The sequence below is a fragment of the Pteropus medius genome, unplaced genomic scaffold, assembly GCF_902729225.1.
Source record: "Pteropus medius unplaced genomic scaffold, Ma_sr-lr_union100, whole genome shotgun sequence".
Classification (NCBI taxonomy): Eukaryota; Metazoa; Chordata; class Mammalia; order Chiroptera; family Pteropodidae; genus Pteropus; species Pteropus medius.
This window is the reverse complement of record NW_024355008.1, coordinates 10,640,361-10,661,487: the sequence shown is the minus strand read 5'-3', so window position 1 is coordinate 10,661,487 and position 21,127 is coordinate 10,640,361. Positions and strand designations below refer to the sequence as shown.

Below are 21,127 nucleotides of genomic sequence, written 5' to 3'. Positions count from 1 at the left end.
AAAATTAAATTTATTAGAGTGGCATTGGTTAATGAAATTATATAGGTTTCAAATGTACAATTCGATAATACCTTATCTGTATATTGACTTGTGTGTTCACTACCCAAAGTCAAATCTCCTTTCGTCACCATATATTTGACCCCCTTTACCCTTATCTACCTCCTCTACTTCCCCCTTTTCCTCTGGTAACTACTAAACTGTTGTCTGTGTCCATAAGTTTTTGTTTGTTTGTCTTATTTGCTTGTTGCTTTCAGTTTTATATCTCATATATGAGTGAAATCATATGGTTCTCAGCCCTTCCTGTCTGACTTATTTTGTCAAGCATGATAATCTCAAGATCCATCCATGTCATCACAAATGGCAGTATTTCATCTTCTTATGGTTGAGTAATATTCCATTGTATATATGTACCACATCTTCTTTATCCAATCAACTGTCAAAGGACACTTCGGTTGTTTCCATGTCTTGGCCATCCTTGAATAATGCTGCAATGAACAACGTGGTGCATATATAGTTATGGATAAATGTTTCCAAATTTGGGGAGTAGACATCCAGATGAAGAAATGCTGGGTCATGTAGTAATTCTGCTTGAATCACTTTAGCAACCAGGTACTACCAGAGTAACCACGGTTGTAGTGTACATGAGCCCTTCCACTTCTCCACCTTGTGCTAAAACTTGGACTGGTCTGAAGGTTCTATCACTACCTCAGCTATGCACCTGGGATCTTCCAACCTAAAGGCAGTTTGCCCTGTTTTCACAATGCCTGTCACAAAGCAGGAGCTCAATGATAAATGCTCTAATCTAATCTACCCCACGCTAACCTAAGTTATTCAAAAACTTCCACAAATATTGATTAATTTTAGGGTTAACTATGAAATCGGGTAGGTCGCTTGGGGTCTTAGGATCTTCAAAGTCCTGGTACAAGTTTGCAACAAGATCCCAAGTTATAAAACACTATAGGGTTCTGGAAATGAAACTATGGGCAAAGGGAAATAGTGTAGAAATACCTCACTACACCTATACCAGCCTGCCTGTGGACTGGATCTTAGAAAATTCCAGATGGGGTAGAGAATTTATTTTTAATTCTAGTCTTTACCAAGCTGGTTGCTACTCCAGAAGATACTGATTATAATACCCAGAATCTGAGAAATATCTGCTACAAATACACAGCCAGAAAATTGTGTATTTGGTTATTAAAAATATGTTTTACGTCAATTAAATCCATTTGTTCTATTAGCACTTGGCATAAAACTCTGAGAATACACGTTCTTTCTTCCCCCAAATCTTTCCTCACAAGTATATGTTTAAAGAAACATGATCAATTATAGGTTCTGTGAGGAGAAGTTGAAGGTGTTTCTCTCACGTCCATCTTTAATTCAAATGTGTCCAATTTCCCTGGCCTACTAGATGCCAGCATTCTTCTTTAATATCCGAGTTCCTATACTCATAAAAAAAGGAAGTCCACTCCCTCCTGAGGAATTTTGGAGTTTTTCTGGAAAAGCTTTTCCTCAAACCTTCCCTAGTTATTTCTTGTCACCTAGAACTCCTGACATAATAGAATAGGGGCTAAAATGTGGGCACTAGCATGAGGCTCCAGATGTGCTTCCTGGTTTTAACACTTATTAGCCATGTGACCTTGGGCAAATTTCTTAACGTGCCTAAGCATCATTTTCCCCATCTGTAAAATAGGGTTAATGGCAATACCTGTTTCATAGAGCTGCTGTGGACATTAAAGAAATGCAAAGTGCACTGCATAATTTTTGGCACATAAAGAATCCATACACATAATTTTTGTTATTCTCTGTTCACTCCTTATTAACATTGAAAAATACTTTTCCAAAATGCTTTTGCTCTTCCTGTATTAATTTTCTTAAAAATATGGATATAGTCACCTCCTCTCATTCTTCCAACATAGTCGCTGCTGAAGACTAGAAAATAACAAAGGGAAATTACAATTTAAAAAAAAAAAAGATGATAGAGACAATTAAGATGAAAGATTAGATGGCTTCCAGAATCCACTGATTGGGCCTTCTTTCTCCTTAGCCCTGGCCAGCTGCTGAACTTGTAGGGTTAGCTGAATAGCATATTTTGCAAAACAGTGGAAAGAGCCAAGGATGCTAATGATCTCCTTGTATATATGCATCCAAAGAGCTGCTTTTTCATAATTTAAAAAAAAAAAAAAAAACCAATTGCGTGACGGTTGTTAATATATAGAAAGTAATGTGAAAATGAGAGATAGTTTAGTAAATGGTAGAAACATCAGCTAGTGACACTTATAGAGGTCATCAAAGTGCGTTATTTAGTAGATGCTTTTTCTCCCTGATGTTAGATCTTGGCTATGTTTCTGGGCCAGCTCCCTTCTCGCTCCCTGCAAACCTTTTCCCTACCACCACTACCCGGAATTGTGCCTTTACCTTTACATAATGAGAAGGCCTGGCACAATGTCAAGTAGCTCTTTACAAAGTGTTTTGGTCCCCAGAACAGAGCACGTAGTGCTGCCACCACCAGAAGTCCCACTTCTTGGTTCCCTGCTCTACAGACCAGATTTAAAACCAGCCCAGCTTTATATACTTGACTCTCATTAACAGTCTCAGAATTTAACTTTTTTTTCCCTATCTCCATTTCTAGATTCAAGAGCTTACAAAACTAAGTGATGTCGAGGAGGAGATGAACATCTACGAGAATGCCTAGAATAAATCCAGATGAAAGTCTGGTAAGCTGCTGCAGTTTCCTCAGCATGATCAGGAGCTCACCTGTTCCTGGAAAAACAAATTGAAACCAGAAGTTCATTTGCTCCTTGTGTGATAGTGTGAAATATATGTCACTTTCCACTAGTCATTATATGTAATACAATCATTTCCACTAGCCAGTGGATACTTCTAATGGCACTATATCTAAATTCTAATTTGGAAAATTAACTCTAAAATAAGATTCCTTAATCTAGATATCTGAAAACTTTATAGGCTGGTAGTTTCTTCTCTATATTACTTAGTCATACATGCAACACTGGCTGCTCCCAATTTGGCAGGTCATTTTTCAAGCTACCACATCCTGTGGAAGATATAATACAGGCAATAATTATGAATTCAATTCTCAAGAGTTTATGTTCCAGTTGAGACAAAATGTATCAAAAGGCAATTACATAATAATTCAAGATATGCTATCGATAGTGCCAGTTGAAGTTATAGGAATTAATAAGAGAAGCAGCCAGCTATTGAGGGTGAATGAAGTCTTTGCGGAGAAAAGAAAGGAATGTTCATAACAGTGGACAAAAGAGAGCAAGACTTTCGGGGAACAACGAGTAGACCAGTCTGCCTGTTGGTTGTTCAAATGTGGCTTCTGTGGGGGGAAATATCCGTATATATGAATGCTTTATATGATTCTATGTTACATAGAGCATATCGCTGGGTTAAAAAATGACCTTTGGTCATTTTATCAGCATTTAAAAATGTTAACTCTTATGTGCCACTTCCTATGACAAAGACCATATTTAAAAATAGATGTAAAGACTAATGATTCACTATGAAAAAGTATTTGCAGGAATTATTTGCAATATGATCGATATCTTTACTTGGGAAAAATGTATACAAAATGATAAGGAAAACATTATAATTCCAATATGCAAACTTATGGACAACCGATTCACGGAAAAAACAATAATAGAACCCAGAACATGAAGAAAATTTAAAAAGCAAAATTCAATTAAGTAACAATGATATATTAATATTTGCTTTTTTAAATTAACAATTTTTTTATTCAATGGTAACATCTATTTTTTTTTTGAAATTGATAAAAATAGAATGATACTTGTTTTGTCATGTTTTCTGGTAAATGAGTAGAAGGAATTTGTAACAAAAGATGTAAAAATACCCACTTTGACTCAGTGATTTTACATCTAGGAATCAATCCAAAGAGAGTGACCCAAAGTATTACAGTAGACATATGTACTAAATATCTGGTACACTACTATCTCTAACAGCAAAAAAAGGAAAAAACAGTCCAGTGCCCAAGAATAACAAAGTATACAATTTCACTACAGAACATCCATACAAAAAAAATGTCATATAACCATTAAAAAGATAGATTGTGTAGTCCAATGTAAAATAAAAGAGGAGAAGGCAAAATTGTACATATAACTTTTTTAATTTGAAAAAAGGCCAAAAAAAGTTAAATGATTCAGTTCGGTTTTGTTCACTCCTCTTATTTTATGTGATTTTTATCCCTCTTATAATGAAAAATGTGATTGCAAAAGCATTATTAAGCATTATTCAAATATAAATTATTTGGAAGTTGTCTGTCCCTTTCTACCACCCTCTACACGCAGCAATCACAGTGCTATGAAAGGGAGTGGGAACAGCCAGAGCTGAAATTAGATGAGTAATAATGGTTTCAGTCACTGTTTCCCACATGGAACACCCTTCTCCTGATAATCCATCAATTCTCCATGTCCAGTTCCTCAGGCCCCAGTGGCTTCTCGGACTCTGACTCCCAGTTTAAATCACATTGCTTCCGCTATATGAATAATGAGCAATTTACGCTCATTTGCTCAACTTCCCTTTCTCGGCCTCAGCCATAATGACTAGGAGATGCTTCTTGTGAGAATGAAAATGACCCTCTAGTACATTCTGTTCTGGGTTGGAAGTCAATGTTGAAAGATTCCAAAGCTCTTCTGCATTTTTTTGTTTTTCTTTTCCTCCTACTCTTCTTAGGAATGAATGGTAGACAAGACTGTTTTAAGACTGACACACATATTTACAGCTGTCATGAGATGCCTCCTATTTTTGAAACACATGTCCTTGCATCAAGAAGGAGCAACTTTAAGCTGGATCTTGCATGGATTTTCTTGTGCCACACGGAAAGAAGTTTGGACCTCGCAACCATTCCTTTTAATACATAGTTTTTTGCAAAATTTTCTTGATTTAAAATACTTATTACTTTACAGATCTGAAACATCTCTAAAAAAATCTTAGAATAAGTTTCAGTTTCAGATCCAGAAAATAAGCTTATGCCACTCACATAATTTGTCTATTGCTCTTAGAGCAAAATGGTTTGATTCACTTTATAAAAAATAAAATGTTATTAAAATGTGTTTTAAGTGTTACTCTTAAACCCAGTATTGATTTTTGTTATTCCTTGTACTCCCTCTATCTTGGAAGTGCTCAGTGCATTGAAATCATAAAGAAAAGAAACTCATTTAAACTGAACCATAGAACTCAGACCTAAATGAAACTTCTAGTGTCCATTTTGTTCACCATTCTATCTATAACAAGGAGTACAATGCCTGGCATATGATTTTTAAAAATAGTTTTAACAGTTAAGAATTATTGTGTCTTTTCTGTATGCTAGATGTACAGTAAATGCTATACAGTTACAAATTTATGTAAATTCACAACAATCGTATAAGGTAGGTACTATTATTCCCAATTGACAGATGAGTAAACTGACAGAGTATATTTGCTGAAAATGTCACAGCTACTAAGAGGCAGAGAACCTGTGATCAGCTATTATACCATACATACCTCTAGTCTACTAAATAAGTATCTGAAGAATTAATAAAAATTTAAACATATGTCTTCAGGATTACGCTTCCACCATGTGTCAGGAAATCCAAATGTTATCCAAAACTTTGCTCATGCTACAACTGGTGGTAGGTAGATTTTCAGAAGCCAAGTATAGGGACTCCATTCATAAAATCTCCTCGTGGAGAAGACAATTTAGTTTGTGCCTATTAGGAAAGTCAAATCAAACTATTATTTCTCTCCAAATCTAACCTGATAATTATATGGCAGCTCTTTTAGTGTTTGAGGGATCCTGTTAATGAGTACCCTTCCTCTCCTGAATTCTGAATCAACTGAAAATTAAGACAAAGGATTAAGACAGCTGGAGACTAAAGCACGTACACACCCACTCAATCACACACACATACACACACACCTTTCTTAGTGGCTGGGCTGATGTATAGAATGTGGCTGCCTTCTGTCTCCCAGAATTGGACAGATTGATCACCATAAGCACTTATCATTAAGCTAAGTGTATAGCTGAGAACAATAGAAAATATAAGATTTCTAAGGGCAATTTCATTCCCAATAAAAATCTGGAAGAAAGAGCTGGACAAAGAATGTCCAGATACTGCTTCCAAATTCATCAACGTAATCAGCCACTCCCTCTACCAGAATGAACGAGGAAGTGATACCAGGCCAGAAGTGTTAAGGCAATAGAGCATGAAGCCCTGAATATGGAATGGCACACTAATACAGAGAAGAAGTGCTCTCCACAACAGCAACTGTTACAGAGAGCTTAGCATGCACCAGACTATCTTGAGGGCTTTTCTCTCATTAGCTTGGGCAATCATCCCATGACCTTTAGGAGGTAAGTGCTATCTTTGCCCTGTTTCACAGAGGAAGTAATGGAAATTAGGGAATTCAGATAAATTATTCAAAGTCACAGTTAGACATTAGATGACACTGGGATTCAAATCCGCTAAGCACATTCAATATACTTTGCAATGCTTTTTTAAAAAACATTTTATTGCATTTTTTAATTTTTATATTTGTTTCAGGTATACAGTACAATGATTAGGCATTTATATAACTTATGAAATATAATTTGCAATGCCTTTTCAGTTCTCTAGATTTTATTTTGGAAATTTATACCATTGGAGAAGAGAGGGATACATTCCACAAATAATTGTCAGTGTCTAACTAGCTTCGTGTTGTATAGTGTAAACATTTTTATGTGGGTAAAGAACCCTGAACAAGGCACTGAGCTATGAAGTCATTCTAGCAGCATGCACGTGTATACCCGCTCTCATCAGCAAGATACCAGTGCCCAGGACTCTTCCTGCATCTGAAAGACTGTATTATATAGACTTTGGCCTGAGGAGAGCATTTAGAGTTCACTTCCATTGGACTCTTGAGAGCAAACTCACTTATTTGCTCACAAAGCCCAGAAAATCATTCATTTTTAAAATTTTTAGATAAAAGGCTTTCCTTAGTTCTTTGACCCTTAGAATTTTTTTTTTTTTTAGATTTAGCTTTTAAGTTTTACAGTGCTTAAACCTAGTTTTTATTCTTTTTTCTCCAGATATTTAATCTTCTATATCCTATGTTAGTCTTACTAAGGAGAAACAGAAAATTTTGCAGATGAAAGAACATTCTTTTCAAGGGTAGTTTATGGCCCAAACCGTGTCGGGAGGTGCTGGACCATCTACCTGCTGGTTACATCTGGATAAGCCCTCACAGTGAGCTGAACAAATTCCCATTTTGTTTCCAAACAGTCCTCTTACCATTAAAAATAACCCTCTGAGTTATTATTGCTCCTGACAAGTCAATGGAGATATATGCTAACATCCCTCCACCAGGAAATAAAATCCCAATCCCCAAGTTCACTTAGAAAGGTTTTGGAACTCTGTTGCTACCTTCTCTTTAAAGAAACAAACCAAACAACAACAACAACAAACCTCCTTAATGAGGAATATCAGCAATTAATCATCATAGTTTTCAAACACATGGCTCTCTGATATTAGACAAGAATTCTAATCAGCTCATACTCTGCATCACAAAGTAAATAATTAAAAAATATATACTCATAAAGACCTTTCAACATTATTCACCATGCGGTCTTCACCATCTCTACAAGACTTTTTGGAGGGAAGAACAGGGAAGTCTTAGCAAGGCTATTAGACTCATGACTCAACAAGAACTCTTACATAAACCAGTTATTTTCCTATTATAAAATATTCCAAATTTTACTTATCTTACACATAATTAGATCTCTCAGCTTACTTCACTAATCACAACAGTCTAAAAAGGAGTAGGCTAGACCTAGATTTATGCTATCTAGTTTTTTGAGAGTGAAGGGGCTCAAAGAATCGCTTAAACGGAAGGCCTCTAACCTGCTTTGGCCACTGATGCCACCTAGGAGTTTGAAAGTTAGGTAAGAACAAGGAGGCCATAACACATTCTAAACTTGTAAATATGTTTCAGCATTTCCAGTCACATTGAAGTGTTATAAACCTGTGTTCAAAATCAAGCTTATCTTTCCACAAGTACTCATTAAATAGGACAGTGAATAGATAGATAAGGTCCATGCTCTGTTTGAACTTACATCTTAGCTCTCTTGCTTACTAATTGAGGTGTCCTTGAGCAAGTTACTTGATTTCTATGAGCTCGAGTGTCCTCATGTATAAAATAGAGGAAATAATATTTATCTCAAAGAATTCTTACATGGGCAAATGAGAAATTGTATCTAAAGCATTTAACACCTTGTATGGATTATAGAAAGCTCTCAATAAATGATTATTCTGATTATATTGTCCTATAATCTTGGAGATATAGCAAAACAGTCTTTTCGTTGGTCGTTTATTCGCTGCAGTAACGCTAAAGAATAGAAAAGTAAATTTGGAGTAAAACGGGTCAAACATGTGGTGACATTAAAGAATTTTTTTTAAAAAAGTAAATTTAGATTCCAACTCAAATATCTTCTGATTTCACCATAATCTGCTTACAAACATCCAGGCTTTTATTTCTAATTTAATTCATATAGTTTCTCCTAAGTATTAGGCACTGGAGTATAAACACTGAGGAGGATAAAGAGAGAAAATATGATATAAAGTTTTTTGTTTTTTGTTTTTTTTTGGCTTCTTTGTGTGTAGGTATATATTGCTGTATTTCACTTATGGAGTGGACGTAGATTATTTAGTTCAGAGTCAATTTCACAGCAATAAAAGTACATATTATAAATGTCCTACTCTTTCTTGCTACCTTATACAATCATAAGAAATTTCCATGATCTGTAATTCCATAGCTCAACTTCACCATCTAGTGGCCTGAGTAAAACTGAGCCTTGAAATTTAGGGAGCAATCTCAGACTTCCCTTAAATTACGATGGCAGATTGATTTCCAAATCTCACTCCCATGGCTTGACTCTCTGGACTCAAAAAAGCCTTTGTTCAACTTTGGAATGAATTAAGCCACCCAGAGGGCAAGAGTCCAGGCCATTTGCTCAAACTTCCCCACCTAGTGTCTGAATATCTTAATTCACACTGGTGAGGTTTCAGTAATAGTCCTACTTAATGGCTAAGCTCTCTTGTCCATTTTATCTTTCCTCCACAATGCTGAGAAACTCTGGTTCCCTGGTGCTGACCTTTAGGTAGTGTGAAAGATATAGAGGCCACTGAGGAAATCCCCTACAGAGACAGACTCAAGTCTAGAGAGCAGCTATGGGGGGAAGGGTGATGTGTAATGGGTCTGGTGTGGTACAACCAGTACTCCAGTTTCTTTAAAACTGTTACTTCTAAGTCCCCTCCCCATGCTGCTCCTGACTGTTGTGGGTATGACCTCTATATTACTCCACGAAAAGCAATAAAGTATTTTGTACTTTGTTTTATTTCATTCCGTAAGAACAGGCCCGTATCTGCTTTGCTCACCCCTGAACTCACAATGCTCAGCATATAGTAGATGCTCGACATAGAGTTGTTAAAGAAATGAAGGAACAATTGAGTTACCAAACTGCAAACAACCATCAAATATAAGGATAATGCAAAATATCCACGATTCCTGTCCCCAAATTCACTTTTTTAACTTCTATTGAGTTATGATTTACATACAATAAAATGCACCCTTTTTCGTATACAGCTCTGTGGATTATGAAAAAAGCATAGAGTCATATAGCCACTACCACAAGATACAGAATACACAACAAAAAAATTCTCTTCCTGCCCTTTAAAGGTCAACTCCTTCCCCCACCCCTTCTCCTGGCCACCACTGATGTGTTTTCTATCCTTGCAGTTTATTCTTTGTCCCAAATGTCACAAAAGGTAGACTTTAAGTCTGGCTTCATTCACTTAGCATTACACTTTTGAGATTCATTCATGTTGTTGCATACATCAGTAGTTCATTCCTTTTTATTACTGGGAAGTATTCCATTGTACAGATGCAATGCAGTTTGTTTAGCCATTTGTTGCTAATTTGGATTAGCAAGATAATTTGGATTATTTCCAAGGTTGTTTGCATTTTTTGTTTTGTTTTGTCTTTTGGCAATTACAAGTAAAGCAGCTCTTAACATTTTCATGCAGATTCTTAGAGGGCTTAATTTTTTATTTCACTTGGGTAAACATCTAGGAGTGGAATTGCTAGGTTGTATAGCAAGGCTATGTGTAACTTTATAAGGAACTGCCATATCATTTTCCAAAGATGCTAAACCATTTTACATTCTCGTCAGCAATGCATGAGAATTCCAGGTGCTCTGCATCCCTTGTCAACACTTGGTATTATCAGTTTTTGTTTTTTGTTTTTTCCATGTTAACCATTCTAATAGGTGTGCAAAAGTATTGCGCTATGGTTTTAATTTACATTTCCTGACTATAGTGTTGAGCATCTTTCCATGTATTTATTTGCCATCTACATAATTTCTTTGGTAAAATGTATATTCAAATGTTTTGCCCATTTTGTTCTTAGGTGTCTGTTTTCTTCTTCGTGAGTTTTGAGAGTTCTTTATATATTTTGAAAAAAGTCATTTTTTATCAGATATATGTTTTGCTGATATTTTCTACTTGTCTGTGGCTTGACTTTTAATTTGTTTTAAACTTCTCTTGTTTTAACACCAAGTTTCCCCCTCTGACTTTTCAAAGACTACAGAATGGTCTAAGAAATGTAGGTATCTGAAGGGGAAAATCTCCATGGCCCACCTGTAATTTGCAGAGGGGGCTTCCTCGGAGGCTCAAGGTTCTCATTGACCAACAATTTCTGATTAAGGTCAATAGCCTGGTTCTTTCAGGCTCTGACATTTCAGGAAGTTGCACATGTGTGCACTTCTGACTGTCCTCCCCCTAGCTCCCCCTCCCCTCTAGAAAGATCCTCTTCTCCTTTCAGCTCTCTGCACTGGTGTCTAGAGCAAAGTAGCCCCAACTCTAAGTCAGGAGCTGCCCTGTCAGAGCACAAGGCAGGCTGAGGGGAAGGCACGGAGAGGACTGAGAGGATGGGGAACACTCTGCTGAGGGAAAACAGGTGAGTCTAGACTCCCTAAGATAGACCAGAGTAGATGGGTTAGGGCAATGTTGCAGGAAAGAGAAAAAGAGGTCTGCTCTTGGGATTAGGAGAAGGAAACTGGGTAAGGAATTGAAAAGAATGACATTGCCTACTATATGCCAGCCACTAGGTGTAACTCATTATGGGTTTGGCCTTCTCCTGAGAATCACAGTGAGCAGCTGGTGGAGAACAGCTAAAAAAGGACAGACTTTATCAAAGGATGTCTATGTAACAGACCAGCACCTAAGAAATGGAACGACTTTTTGAGGCCCAGGAAGGAATGCTCTTCTGCCCTCTTAATGCCCCACAAAGAGCTCAAAGACACCACCACCCTTTTAGTCACTATTTAAGTTCAAAATAAATAACAAGCTGCCTGCCATTATAAGGTCTTGTCTGATAAACATTTCCTGCAACAGGTAAGCAGAAGTCATTGAAATTGGTAGAGAACTTGGCTTAACATTTCTGGATCTCAATTTTCTCATGTTAAATGGAAATAATAATATAATACATACCTTGGAGGGATCTAGTGTGTGTGATACTAACATAGCGCCTGACATATAGTAGAGATCAACAAATATAAGATATTGGGTTCTTTTGGACCATCATCACTAACATCAAAGCAGCCATTGTAAAAATTACAAAGACTCTCTAGTGTACAAAGTGAGATGGTCCAGAGAGAATGAGTGGGGGGAGGGGGGTGATTTTATAAGATTATGTTTAGTGTCCCAGGTCTCAGTTCATGCCACTGGGAGGTAGGACACAGGACCCAAAATGCCACCTGCTGAAAGAAAGCTTTGCAAGCCTGTGGAATGTCTCCTGTCCCTCCCTGAGAGTCAGTGCTGTATGAGACTTCTCCTCCCAGAGCCTCAGAGTCCTTTGTCAATCTGCAACTCTAGCATTCTTTTATCAGATTGTAAATCCCTATTTCTATGTCTTAATGTGAGCATCTCAAATGTAAAGATTGCTTACTATTCATCTTCGAATTCTTATTTCCTGGCATTGTTTCTGGCACATAGTAGGCACTCAATAAGTGTTGGATAAGTAATCGGAAACATAAAAAAAAAAAAAAAACATCTTGAGAAGAAAAATAAAACAAAACACAGATATGATGTGACTGAAAAAGTCATGATTGCTATAGCATTTGCAATTTTGTTTTTTAAACTTTGGTATAAGGTGGAGGATTATAACATTAATACATAAAAAAGTTGGAAAATGCACAAAGTGTAAAAAAAGAAAAACTGGTAAATCACAGTTATAACTACTGATAACATTAGAAGTATTATCTTTATGTCAATGTCTATATTTTTAGCCATTTGTATTCCTTCATCTAAGAATCAGTAATGTATTTAGTACATTTACGTTCTGGGTTTTGGTCTACTTTGTTTTAATGAAAGTAAAATTTACATGTACTTTGAAGAAATTAGCCATTTCTCATAAATATTACAAGAAGTGTTTTTTCAGTTTGTGTATCTTCTGCTATCCATAAAAAAAACTTGTTTTTTTATTATTATTATATTTAAACACATTTGAATCTAGAATATTTTTTGGTTTATACCAATTTATGTTTAAAAGTTTTCCTGCATTTCAAAATATGACAAATTCATGCTGTAATTTGTTATGGTTGTATTATTTTACATTTAATCCCATACATTCAATATATGATGTCAGATATAATTTTTTTTCCAAATAATCAGTTAGCCCAGCATCTTCATTTCCATGTTGATTTAAAATGTCTCCCTTAATATATTCAAAAGTCTTACATTTACTTTGATCTGCTTTTCAACTTTACCCTTACCACCTGATTATCATCCAATGAGTGCACCCCCACAATGTCTCTCCAGATCAAATTTGTTACAAAAGCCAGAGAAATTTCCCCTCATTGGGCAGAATGACACCTATCCTTTAATGAAGAGCTCAGAGTCTTAGAGGAAGGAATCTGCCAGAAGCAAACCAACTCCCTCCCACTTACTAGATGGAGGTCTTCAGAAGAGTTGTCTAATTGTTGGCCTGTTTCCTCACTGATAAAAATAGAATCATAGTATCTACATCATGGATTTATTTTGGCATTAAATGTAGTATAACATAAAATGTATGTTATATACATTTCATTGGTAGTATACATAGTAAGTATAACTAGTATAAGTAGTATATATATAGTGCATATATATATTTATATATATAAAGTATATAGTAAGTAGTAAGTGTATAGTAAGTAGTGTTTGTTAGTTTCTTTTCCTCTATACTCCCAACTTCCCACAAATGAAAAAATGGTTATATAGAAACGCAACACAAACAATAAAACAATTTATTTTCTTAATTTAATATTTTCTTCCCCTTTTATCCCATGTTCTCTGCCTTGGTGTTTTCTGTGAAAGATGGCAATTTACATGAGATAAAGCCAATATTCTTCCCTATACCCGTGTACAGTCCCTGAAACTGTATCGAGTATATAAGCCTCTCTAAATACTGACATTCTCAGGGTAATCATGAGGATTTTAAGACATTTGGAAACAAATGACTTAGGATCGGTCGTGTATGGCAGTTAGAGAACATTGGTAAGCTGTTGCTATTGCTATAGAGAGAATGTCAGATCAGAGATAGTGGTATATACTTTAGGAGGGCGTATTAACAGATGAGAGGGCAACAAAAGGAAGATGAGGTGACCTGGGGTTACACACAAGTAGCACAAATGGAGAAAGTGGGAAAGATTGTAAAGAGGTGGCATGCTTGGAGAGGAAATACATAGCTCATTCCTGATGTGTTGAGTTTTAGGTGGCAGCAGAACACTCAAGAGATACCCTGGAATCTGAAAAATCAAGATTTCAAACGAAGAACATCCAGGTGAGAGTAAATCCAACAGAACATCTCCCATCCTTTGCCCATGAAGAGTGAAGTCTGTTAGGTCCTGGCCCTCACATACCCTACAACAGAGGCACTGCTTAGATATAGCAGCAGTTGTAATGATAGTAAATGAAGAGACAACACAAAAGACAAAATTACTTTGAATCTTTGGACAAGAGATGTGCCATTTTGCCAGAAGCCTAATCTAACTTCTAGCAACCAGAAATAAGACCCCTATTTCTTGTTGTCTCTTTGTTTGTCTATCTCAAGTATCTTTATACTCAAGCTTCATCCCAGCCACATCATTTTAAGCTCTAAGGTTCTATTTCTGAGGTGACCACATCCCCCATGTCACTACAATTGTTGAAAGGTTTGTCAAGAGAAATACCTGTGATTACTGTGATGCTGTTAAACCAAGACTTCCTTATCAATCTTTTCTAACCAGGCCTTTTGAATGCCAGGAATCACTAAATGTGGAAATAGTGTCCCAGCGTCCAAGAATCCCAGAGGGCAAAGCCAGTTGTTCTGTGCCCTGTAGAGTTATCTGTACTTTCCCCATGGTTTCAAGAAAAGCTTTTGAAAGAATATGAACTAAAAAACAGCCATTGAGTCAAAGCCTGGGTTAGGAAGTAGGGACCCAGAGATTCCTTCTTAGCAGGTGCATTTCTTCATTGCAAGCTAAAGAGGGGTCATCGAACATATGTTAAAGCATAACTCCAAATGATGAAACAGGCCAGAAGGGCCATGGGCATTATAACAAGGGAGAGATTGGGTAGACTGGAGAGCCAGGCAAGCTTTGTGAAAGAGATAGGAACCAGAAATTGCTGGCACATAGCCTGGTGTCATAGAGATTCATCTGGCCTCCTTCATGGAGGTTATCTGAACCCATTCCAAATGAAAATATCCTAATTGAAAGGAAAGAATATATTGCATAAAAGTTGAGTGGGGGAAATAGTCAATTCAAAAATTATTTTTGCCCATTTTTAACTTTATTTGACCTCTATGAAGTAAACTGTATAAGCATTCTCACTTTATATATTAAGAATGTGGTTCAGGAAGTCCAGAGATATACTGATTCAGACACTCAAAATCAACCATCTCCTTTCATCTCACTCCCACATTCCTCGGTGAACCTGATTTCATAGTATTGGTGTGATTCATTGGTTTCTTTCTGATGTTTCTTGAGCCACAGAAAGAAGAGGTTAAACAAATGGCTTAAACAATCCTGAATATAGCCTGAAGAGGAAGAAAAACTTCAGCCTCTCAGCCCCAAAGGCTCTGATAGTACATAGACCCTAGAGGCTGTCAGAACACTCAGCCACCCTGGCTCCCACAGCCAAGGTCACATGCTGCAGCTTTGTCTTCACTGCCCTTTCCAAGGGAACTCCCTGGGAAAGCTCACAGGGGGACATATTTCTGGATGTTTTTCGAACTTTTTAACGTAGTGTTACTGGCACGTGCAGTACTTTTCGCATTCAACCGTATAGGATTTGACTATGCCTTGTGTTCAGAAAGATGCCCAGAAAGATACTTAGACGTCAGCGTAGATGTCTGGCTGCAGAGAGATCCTGAGCCTTTTTGCCATAAAAAAAAAAAAAGATAAATCCTGCTTATTTAGCTATACCTTGGAGCCAAAGAGGCAGATTTGATAATCTCCTGAGTTGGTCTGTGCTTGGCTAAAATATTTATTGAAAATATATTTACTATGCACCAGACACTGTGGCATATGTTAGTGATCAGATAAATATGGTCCCCAATCCTATGAAGCTCATGGTCTAGTATAGGAAATAAAGGGAGCAGACAATTATAATATGGTATAAATAGGAGAAATTCAGAATGCAATGGTATCCTGTGTAAATATTGCCTAACTTGTACTTGGAAGAAATTTCTAAAATGTCCACACATTTATGCCTTGATTTCCTGGAGATAATTCTTGTATGTCCTTCATCACAAAATCGGTGGAATTCAGGATGAGCAAGGTTTTTTTCCTTTGCAGGGAATACAGCAGAAAGTTCTTTCCCTGACTAGGAGCTGATTGTGTCATCTTCATATTTCCAAAGCACCAATTAATGTCTTGGAGGATAAAGGCATTCTAGCACGATTGGTGTGTCCAAGTCACCTAGAATGAATACTCTTTTGTCGGGGCATTTTTTTACAGAAATGGAAAAGGGAAGAGAGTTAACTTAACAAAGCTGCAGAAACCAATCTTCTGATTTGTGTTATCTCTTGGGTATTTTAGATGGTGGGATTGCCACATCACTGAAGGGTATTTCTGCCTTCCATGGTAAGTGGAGCATTATTTTCAAGAGATATTTCCCTAAGTGTGGTTTCAGTGTGGTATTTGCTGTAAGTTACCTGTGAACTCTTGGCACACTGATGCCTGTCACTGTCCCTGACACAATCATCCGAAAGCCAGTCAGGGAAGCAATGCTTTGAGTTTGGTGAAAAACAGGAACAATAGTTTCATAGGGTATGTGCTCCTCAAATGGGAAAACCTCAGAAGCAAGGATGAAACTGGTTACCAATGCAGAGAAATACCCCTTAATCACACTGCAAGTCCCAGAATCTCCATGTAGAGAAGCACACATTCTTTCCCTTGCATAAAGAATTTATAATCAGGGTGATCATATAATTCATCGTCCAAACTGGGAAACCTTTGAGAATGAAAGGGATGCTTAAAATAGTTAAGGGTCACTAAGTGATTGATAATGACAATAACTTGACTGAGCAAACCAGGACATGTGTGGTCAATCTCCTTAGAGCAGATGTTCTTTACTCCTGAGATGATCACAGACATACTTACATTCTGTTTTTCCGGGGGTTTGTCCATACAGTGTAGTTACCTCTGTGCTCATGTGAGATTTGTTCGTATGTTTGCTTGCTTCTTTGTTTGGAGATAATAGATTGGGTTTGGGGTTAGAAGTAGAAATAATCATAGCTCCTTAGCTCACATGATATAAAATAAATTAACAATTTGTCAGAAAAATATCTTCAGAAAAGTTATTTGTAACATCATTGCAGTTCTCCATATGTAAATCAATTCCATGCCAGCCTTAGAAAAGGGAAAAGAAAAGAGAGAGAGAAATACAAAGGCATTGATTTCTGCTTGATCTCATCCTGCATTTTTCCCCCTTTTTTCTATTCTCTTATTTCTTTATGCTGAAGAAGGTATTTTTTCAGATGAAATAGTCAAAAGTAAGCTTTTATAAGGAATATAATTTCCATTGAGAATTTCTTAATATTGAAATAACCAACTTAATTTCCTTTCCTTTTACAGGAAAAAAATACACAATTTTAAAGCCAAGCAAGATTCCCCAAAGGAAAGTAAGTTATTGCTTTTACATGGTTTTCACTTTTGATAGACTTCTATTTCCAAACCCCGCTTTCTCTGTGCTCCCAAAACTCCTTCAGCATACTTCTGTATAGAACTTGCATATTTTGCTGCAATTTGTCTAATTCATGTCTCTATCTCTCCACTAGACTATTAGCTCATTGAAACAAGAATTGGCTTATTGATTCCTATATCCTTCAGTTAGTCCCTGAGGTCTGGAGGCTGAAGAAGTTAGCTGGAAATAGTAAATGCACAATGAGGAGTTAAGCACTCATAAAGAGCTACAAGGAGGCCAACGTGGGCACAGAGAGCACAGAGGAGGGGCAGGACCTGGTGGCCAAGTTTAAGAATGGGACTTTTGTCTTGAGCACTACAGGAGGTACTGAAGGGCTTTCAATAAGGAGTCGGTACAATCACATTTGTATTAAAGACATCACCCAAGTCACTGTTGGGAGAACAAATTGTAGTAAGGAGTGGCAAGAGCAGATGCTGGACGACCATGTAGGAAGCAGATGCAACCATCTCTGTCAACAGAACAGGCTGAAGTTAAGGAGAGAGAAGAATTCAAGAAGGAGAGGATGGTGAATAGTATCACATGTAAGAGAGAGAATAAGCAAGTATAGGCCTGAGGACAGGCTACTGCATTTCTAAAGAAAAACTAAGGAGTTTTGCCTTTGCCTCCCTGGGTTTAAAGAGGAAAGTCTATTTCATTCACTCTGAACCTTAAAAACTTATCCTGTAAGGTATGTGAATGAATAATACAGACTTCCTCCTGCCCCTGGACATTTCACCCAGAGGAACTGTGGGTCCCAAAAAACCCTAATCTGCATCTGAGCAAAGCATGGTAGAAATAAGACCGCTAATGCTGAAATTTATGGACACTTTTTTCTGTAGCAATAATCAAGGAAGACCTAGATGGCCATGGGAATCTATGGAGATGTGAACATCTGTGGTGTCAGTGCTGAGGAAATGTAAATCCATGCACTATAAAGTGGCATGCATGGGCACCCCCGCCCCCTCCTGTGCAGGGTGTTACCGTGAGGCTTCCATGTGAAAGCTAAGGTTTGCTTATTGGGCTGGTGTGTTTGTAACAGCAAGTGCTTCTTTGCAGAGTGGCCAGAGCCAGTTGCTTTTAAGTTATCCAGGTTTTGAAAACCTGGCTTGCTTCTATTTGTATCTGCCAGCAGTTTTAAGAATGGGAATGTTCAGCCTAAAAGTTTCTGCCTCTGCAAAGCTTTTCTTGAGCATCAGCTCCTACACCACCACCTTTGCCTTCCGTAAAAACAATAACTTTCTCCTGCATTGTGGATCTCTCTCAGGTCCTTGCCTGCCTCCTGTGCTAGCCTGTGAACCCCTTAACTACAGGGACTGTTTCTGATTCTTTGTGTCCTCAATGCCTGGTACAGAATGGGCATGCAATGAGTTTTGCGTAAGCAAAGAGCAAAGAGGAAGTGTGATTTCTTAACCAAAGATCCACCAAATGTGTCTCTTTCCACTCTGTCTCTCAGCCTGAGCACAGGTCAGGACAGCCTGAGAAGGGCTACTCTAGCTCTTCCTTGGCTCTCTGGTTGCTTATATCTCGGCAATTCCCTCAAATCTCCCTATGATCTGAAATTCATTGAGTGTTATTTTCTTTCTCCAGATGAAGGAACATCATCTGCCACCAACCAGGTAATATGAACATCTAGGAGTCTTTTTCTCAGATGACAGTAAAAATTTAGACAGATATCAGGAGAAGTTGGCCTCCAAGACTCCTTCTAACCTTAACGTGAAAAAAAGACTTCAGATGCTCATGCTTCTGAGCCCAGGGACCTATGCAGGGCCTGGTGGCAGAAGCAGCAGCTACTTCTGTTGTGCAATTTATTGAAAGGAATTAATACTTATTGAACACTTAGTTTGTGTTAAGCAGTGTGTTGAGTGCTGAATACTCTGGGCAGTATGAGCACTCTGGCTGCCTGGGCTAAGGCTTGGGGTGGGAGCAGCCATTCAAGAAAAATGGCCAAGAAGTGTAAGGTAGATGGTTTGTGGAAGACAGACTTTGCCCAGGGTCGGGCCTGTGTTGAAACTGAAGTGTAAAGGGGCCAAGACGCCAAGTCTTGATGGTAGCTCTCCTTTGATCAGCAGGACAATGCTGACCAGAACTCAGCAGAGGAGTTGTGCTATACCCTCATCAATCACAACATCCTCATGAGAAGGCCATCAGGGACCTCTGCCGAAGGCCATTATGAGAATGTTCCCCACCAGGCTGAGAGGCCCAGAAAGTTGTTGGGAAGAACTGAGACCGAGTACTCGCTTCTTCATGTGCCTTCCACTCCTAGACATCCACCTTTCCCAGAAGATGAATATGAATTTCTCATGCCAAGGAGAAATTCTCACACATTGCAACCACCACACCTACTTATGCTCCCTTCTGAGGCTCATATTTTTCATTTATAATGAAGTGGTTGGACTGATATTTATTTAACACCAGCAAATAGAAACTGGAGGATGAGGAGTTCTGGTTGAAGCAGGCATGAGGCACAAAGTCCTCCCAGCTTACTTTCCCACACCCCCCACATATACATAGCAGCCCTTTCTACAGGGGTCTCTGCAGAACATTGTCTGTAAACAAAGGGCCTCTTAGATCCTATTCAGTATTCAACATCCAAAGATCAACCAACTATCCTGAGCACCACTCTTTGAGAAGGGAGTGACTGTATCTGGTTCTAAGTGGCTTTGGAAATGAGCTGCTTTACTCAGTAGCAGGAGGGGCTCCCTGGTTTTCTATAGCTGTGCACATCACAAAGGGTTCTGCTTCTCTGTCCAAGTTCTTCTTAAAAAATGTCCACATGATTGTCCTCTGAAGTCAAAAAGAATCCTTACCCATCATACTGTACCCAAGGGGGAGTTTACTTATTCTACATGTGTTTGTGGGCCTGATGCCTCATTCATAGACTTCCAGGTGGGTGCCAGTAAGTACATTTCTCTCGCTCCGTGACTCTAACAATGTCCTTTGCATAATGTCTTTTGATACTTTGGCCCTGGTGACTTGGTTAGGTACATGGGTTGAATCAGTAAATCCCAGGCCAAGATTTTATATAATTTTATGTATAGTTTTTTTTTTTAACTTTGTATTTCTCCTCAGAAATCTTAATAAGAAAATCATAGCATCAGAGACTTATAGAGTAGAAAGATCACTGGAGATCCTCTAATCTCATTATCTTTCTTTGGCTCATTAACCCAATGTAACTTTGCAAGTTATTTAGCAGAACTTTATCTGGAGCCTGATTTCTGAGCTTCCCATTCAGTATTCTTCAAATATACTACATAGAAGAGCCTCTGCTCTATGGTATATCTGTGTATTAAATAAATATGTCATGTATAAAATATGAATAAAATGTTCACATGGGAAAAATAACACACACACACATCCACACACACCTTCACTAATGAGCACTTCTCCATATGCTCTGATTATTTTCCCTCATCTTTTCTTCAATGTTCCTAGAATTATGTCTACCCTCTAAAACAAACTATGGCTCACAAGCCAAATCTGGCCAACTGCCTATTTTTGTAAATAAAAAGTTATTGGAATAATTTAGCCACGGTCATTTGTTTATGTAATGTTTGAGGATGTCACAGGAGAATTGAGTAGTTGTGATACACACTGTAGGTCATACCAAAAAAAAAGGCAAAAATATTCACTTGTTGACCCTTTTCAAAAAAAAAGTTTGTAGACCCCTGCTCTAAATAATCATAATTGAGATAAACTAAACAGAAATGTGTTTGGGTATTGATGTGACACAGAAGAGCTGGTACCAATAAAATGGTATAGAAATACAAAACCACAAATTAAATGAGTAAATCTAAGATCAAATAGCAAATTAGACTATTTCTATATTCACACCTGTGTTCTTAATTTCTTGTTTTATTTAACCCCTGGTTATT

General features: G+C 37.6%; 2 protein-coding genes across 3 annotated transcripts in view; both read left to right on the top strand.

The window, feature by feature from the left end:
* SLC9C1 (solute carrier family 9 member C1) overlaps positions 1–4,870 on the top strand; it is a 93,188-nt gene extending 88,318 nt beyond the window's left edge. The window contains exons 28-29 of the mRNA XM_039856846.1: positions 2,630–2,714; positions 4,711–4,870. Coding sequence (XP_039712780.1) covers positions 2,630–2,692 — 63 coding nt within the window. The 3' untranslated portion in view covers positions 2,693–2,714; positions 4,711–4,870. The remainder of the gene's footprint in view (positions 1–2,629; positions 2,715–4,710) is intronic.
* A 5,804-nt stretch (positions 4,871–10,674) lies between these two features.
* Positions 10,675–20,875, top strand: GCSAM (germinal center associated signaling and motility). 2 transcript variants are annotated; one of them, XM_039856866.1, is made up of 6 exons: positions 10,675–11,007; positions 13,801–13,869; positions 16,109–16,153; positions 17,147–17,193; positions 18,843–18,871; positions 19,325–20,875. In XM_039856866.1, the coding sequence occupies exons 1-6, from the start codon at positions 10,979–10,981 to the stop codon at positions 19,634–19,636; spliced, it is 531 nt and encodes a 176-aa protein (XP_039712800.1). In that variant the 5' UTR covers positions 10,675–10,978; the 3' UTR covers positions 19,637–20,875. The 2 variants fall into 2 exon arrangements, with proteins under 2 accessions (XP_039712800.1, XP_039712799.1); XM_039856865.1 differs by having other exon boundaries at positions 19,322–20,874.
* The last annotated feature ends 252 nt before the right edge of the window (positions 20,876–21,127 follow it).

Excerpts from the sequence above, each read along its gene's own strand:
- GCSAM (XM_039856865.1), top strand. The coding sequence starts at position 10,979 with ATGGGGAACACTCTGCTGAGGGAAAACAG. Across the intron at positions 16,154-17,146 it reads GGGTATTTCTGCCTTCCATG|GAAAAAAATACACAATTTTA; the intron begins GTAAGTGGAGCA and ends TTCCTTTTACAG. Across the intron at positions 18,872-19,321 it reads CATCATCTGCCACCAACCAG|CAGGACAATGCTGACCAGAA; the intron begins GTAATATGAACA and ends TCCTTTGATCAG.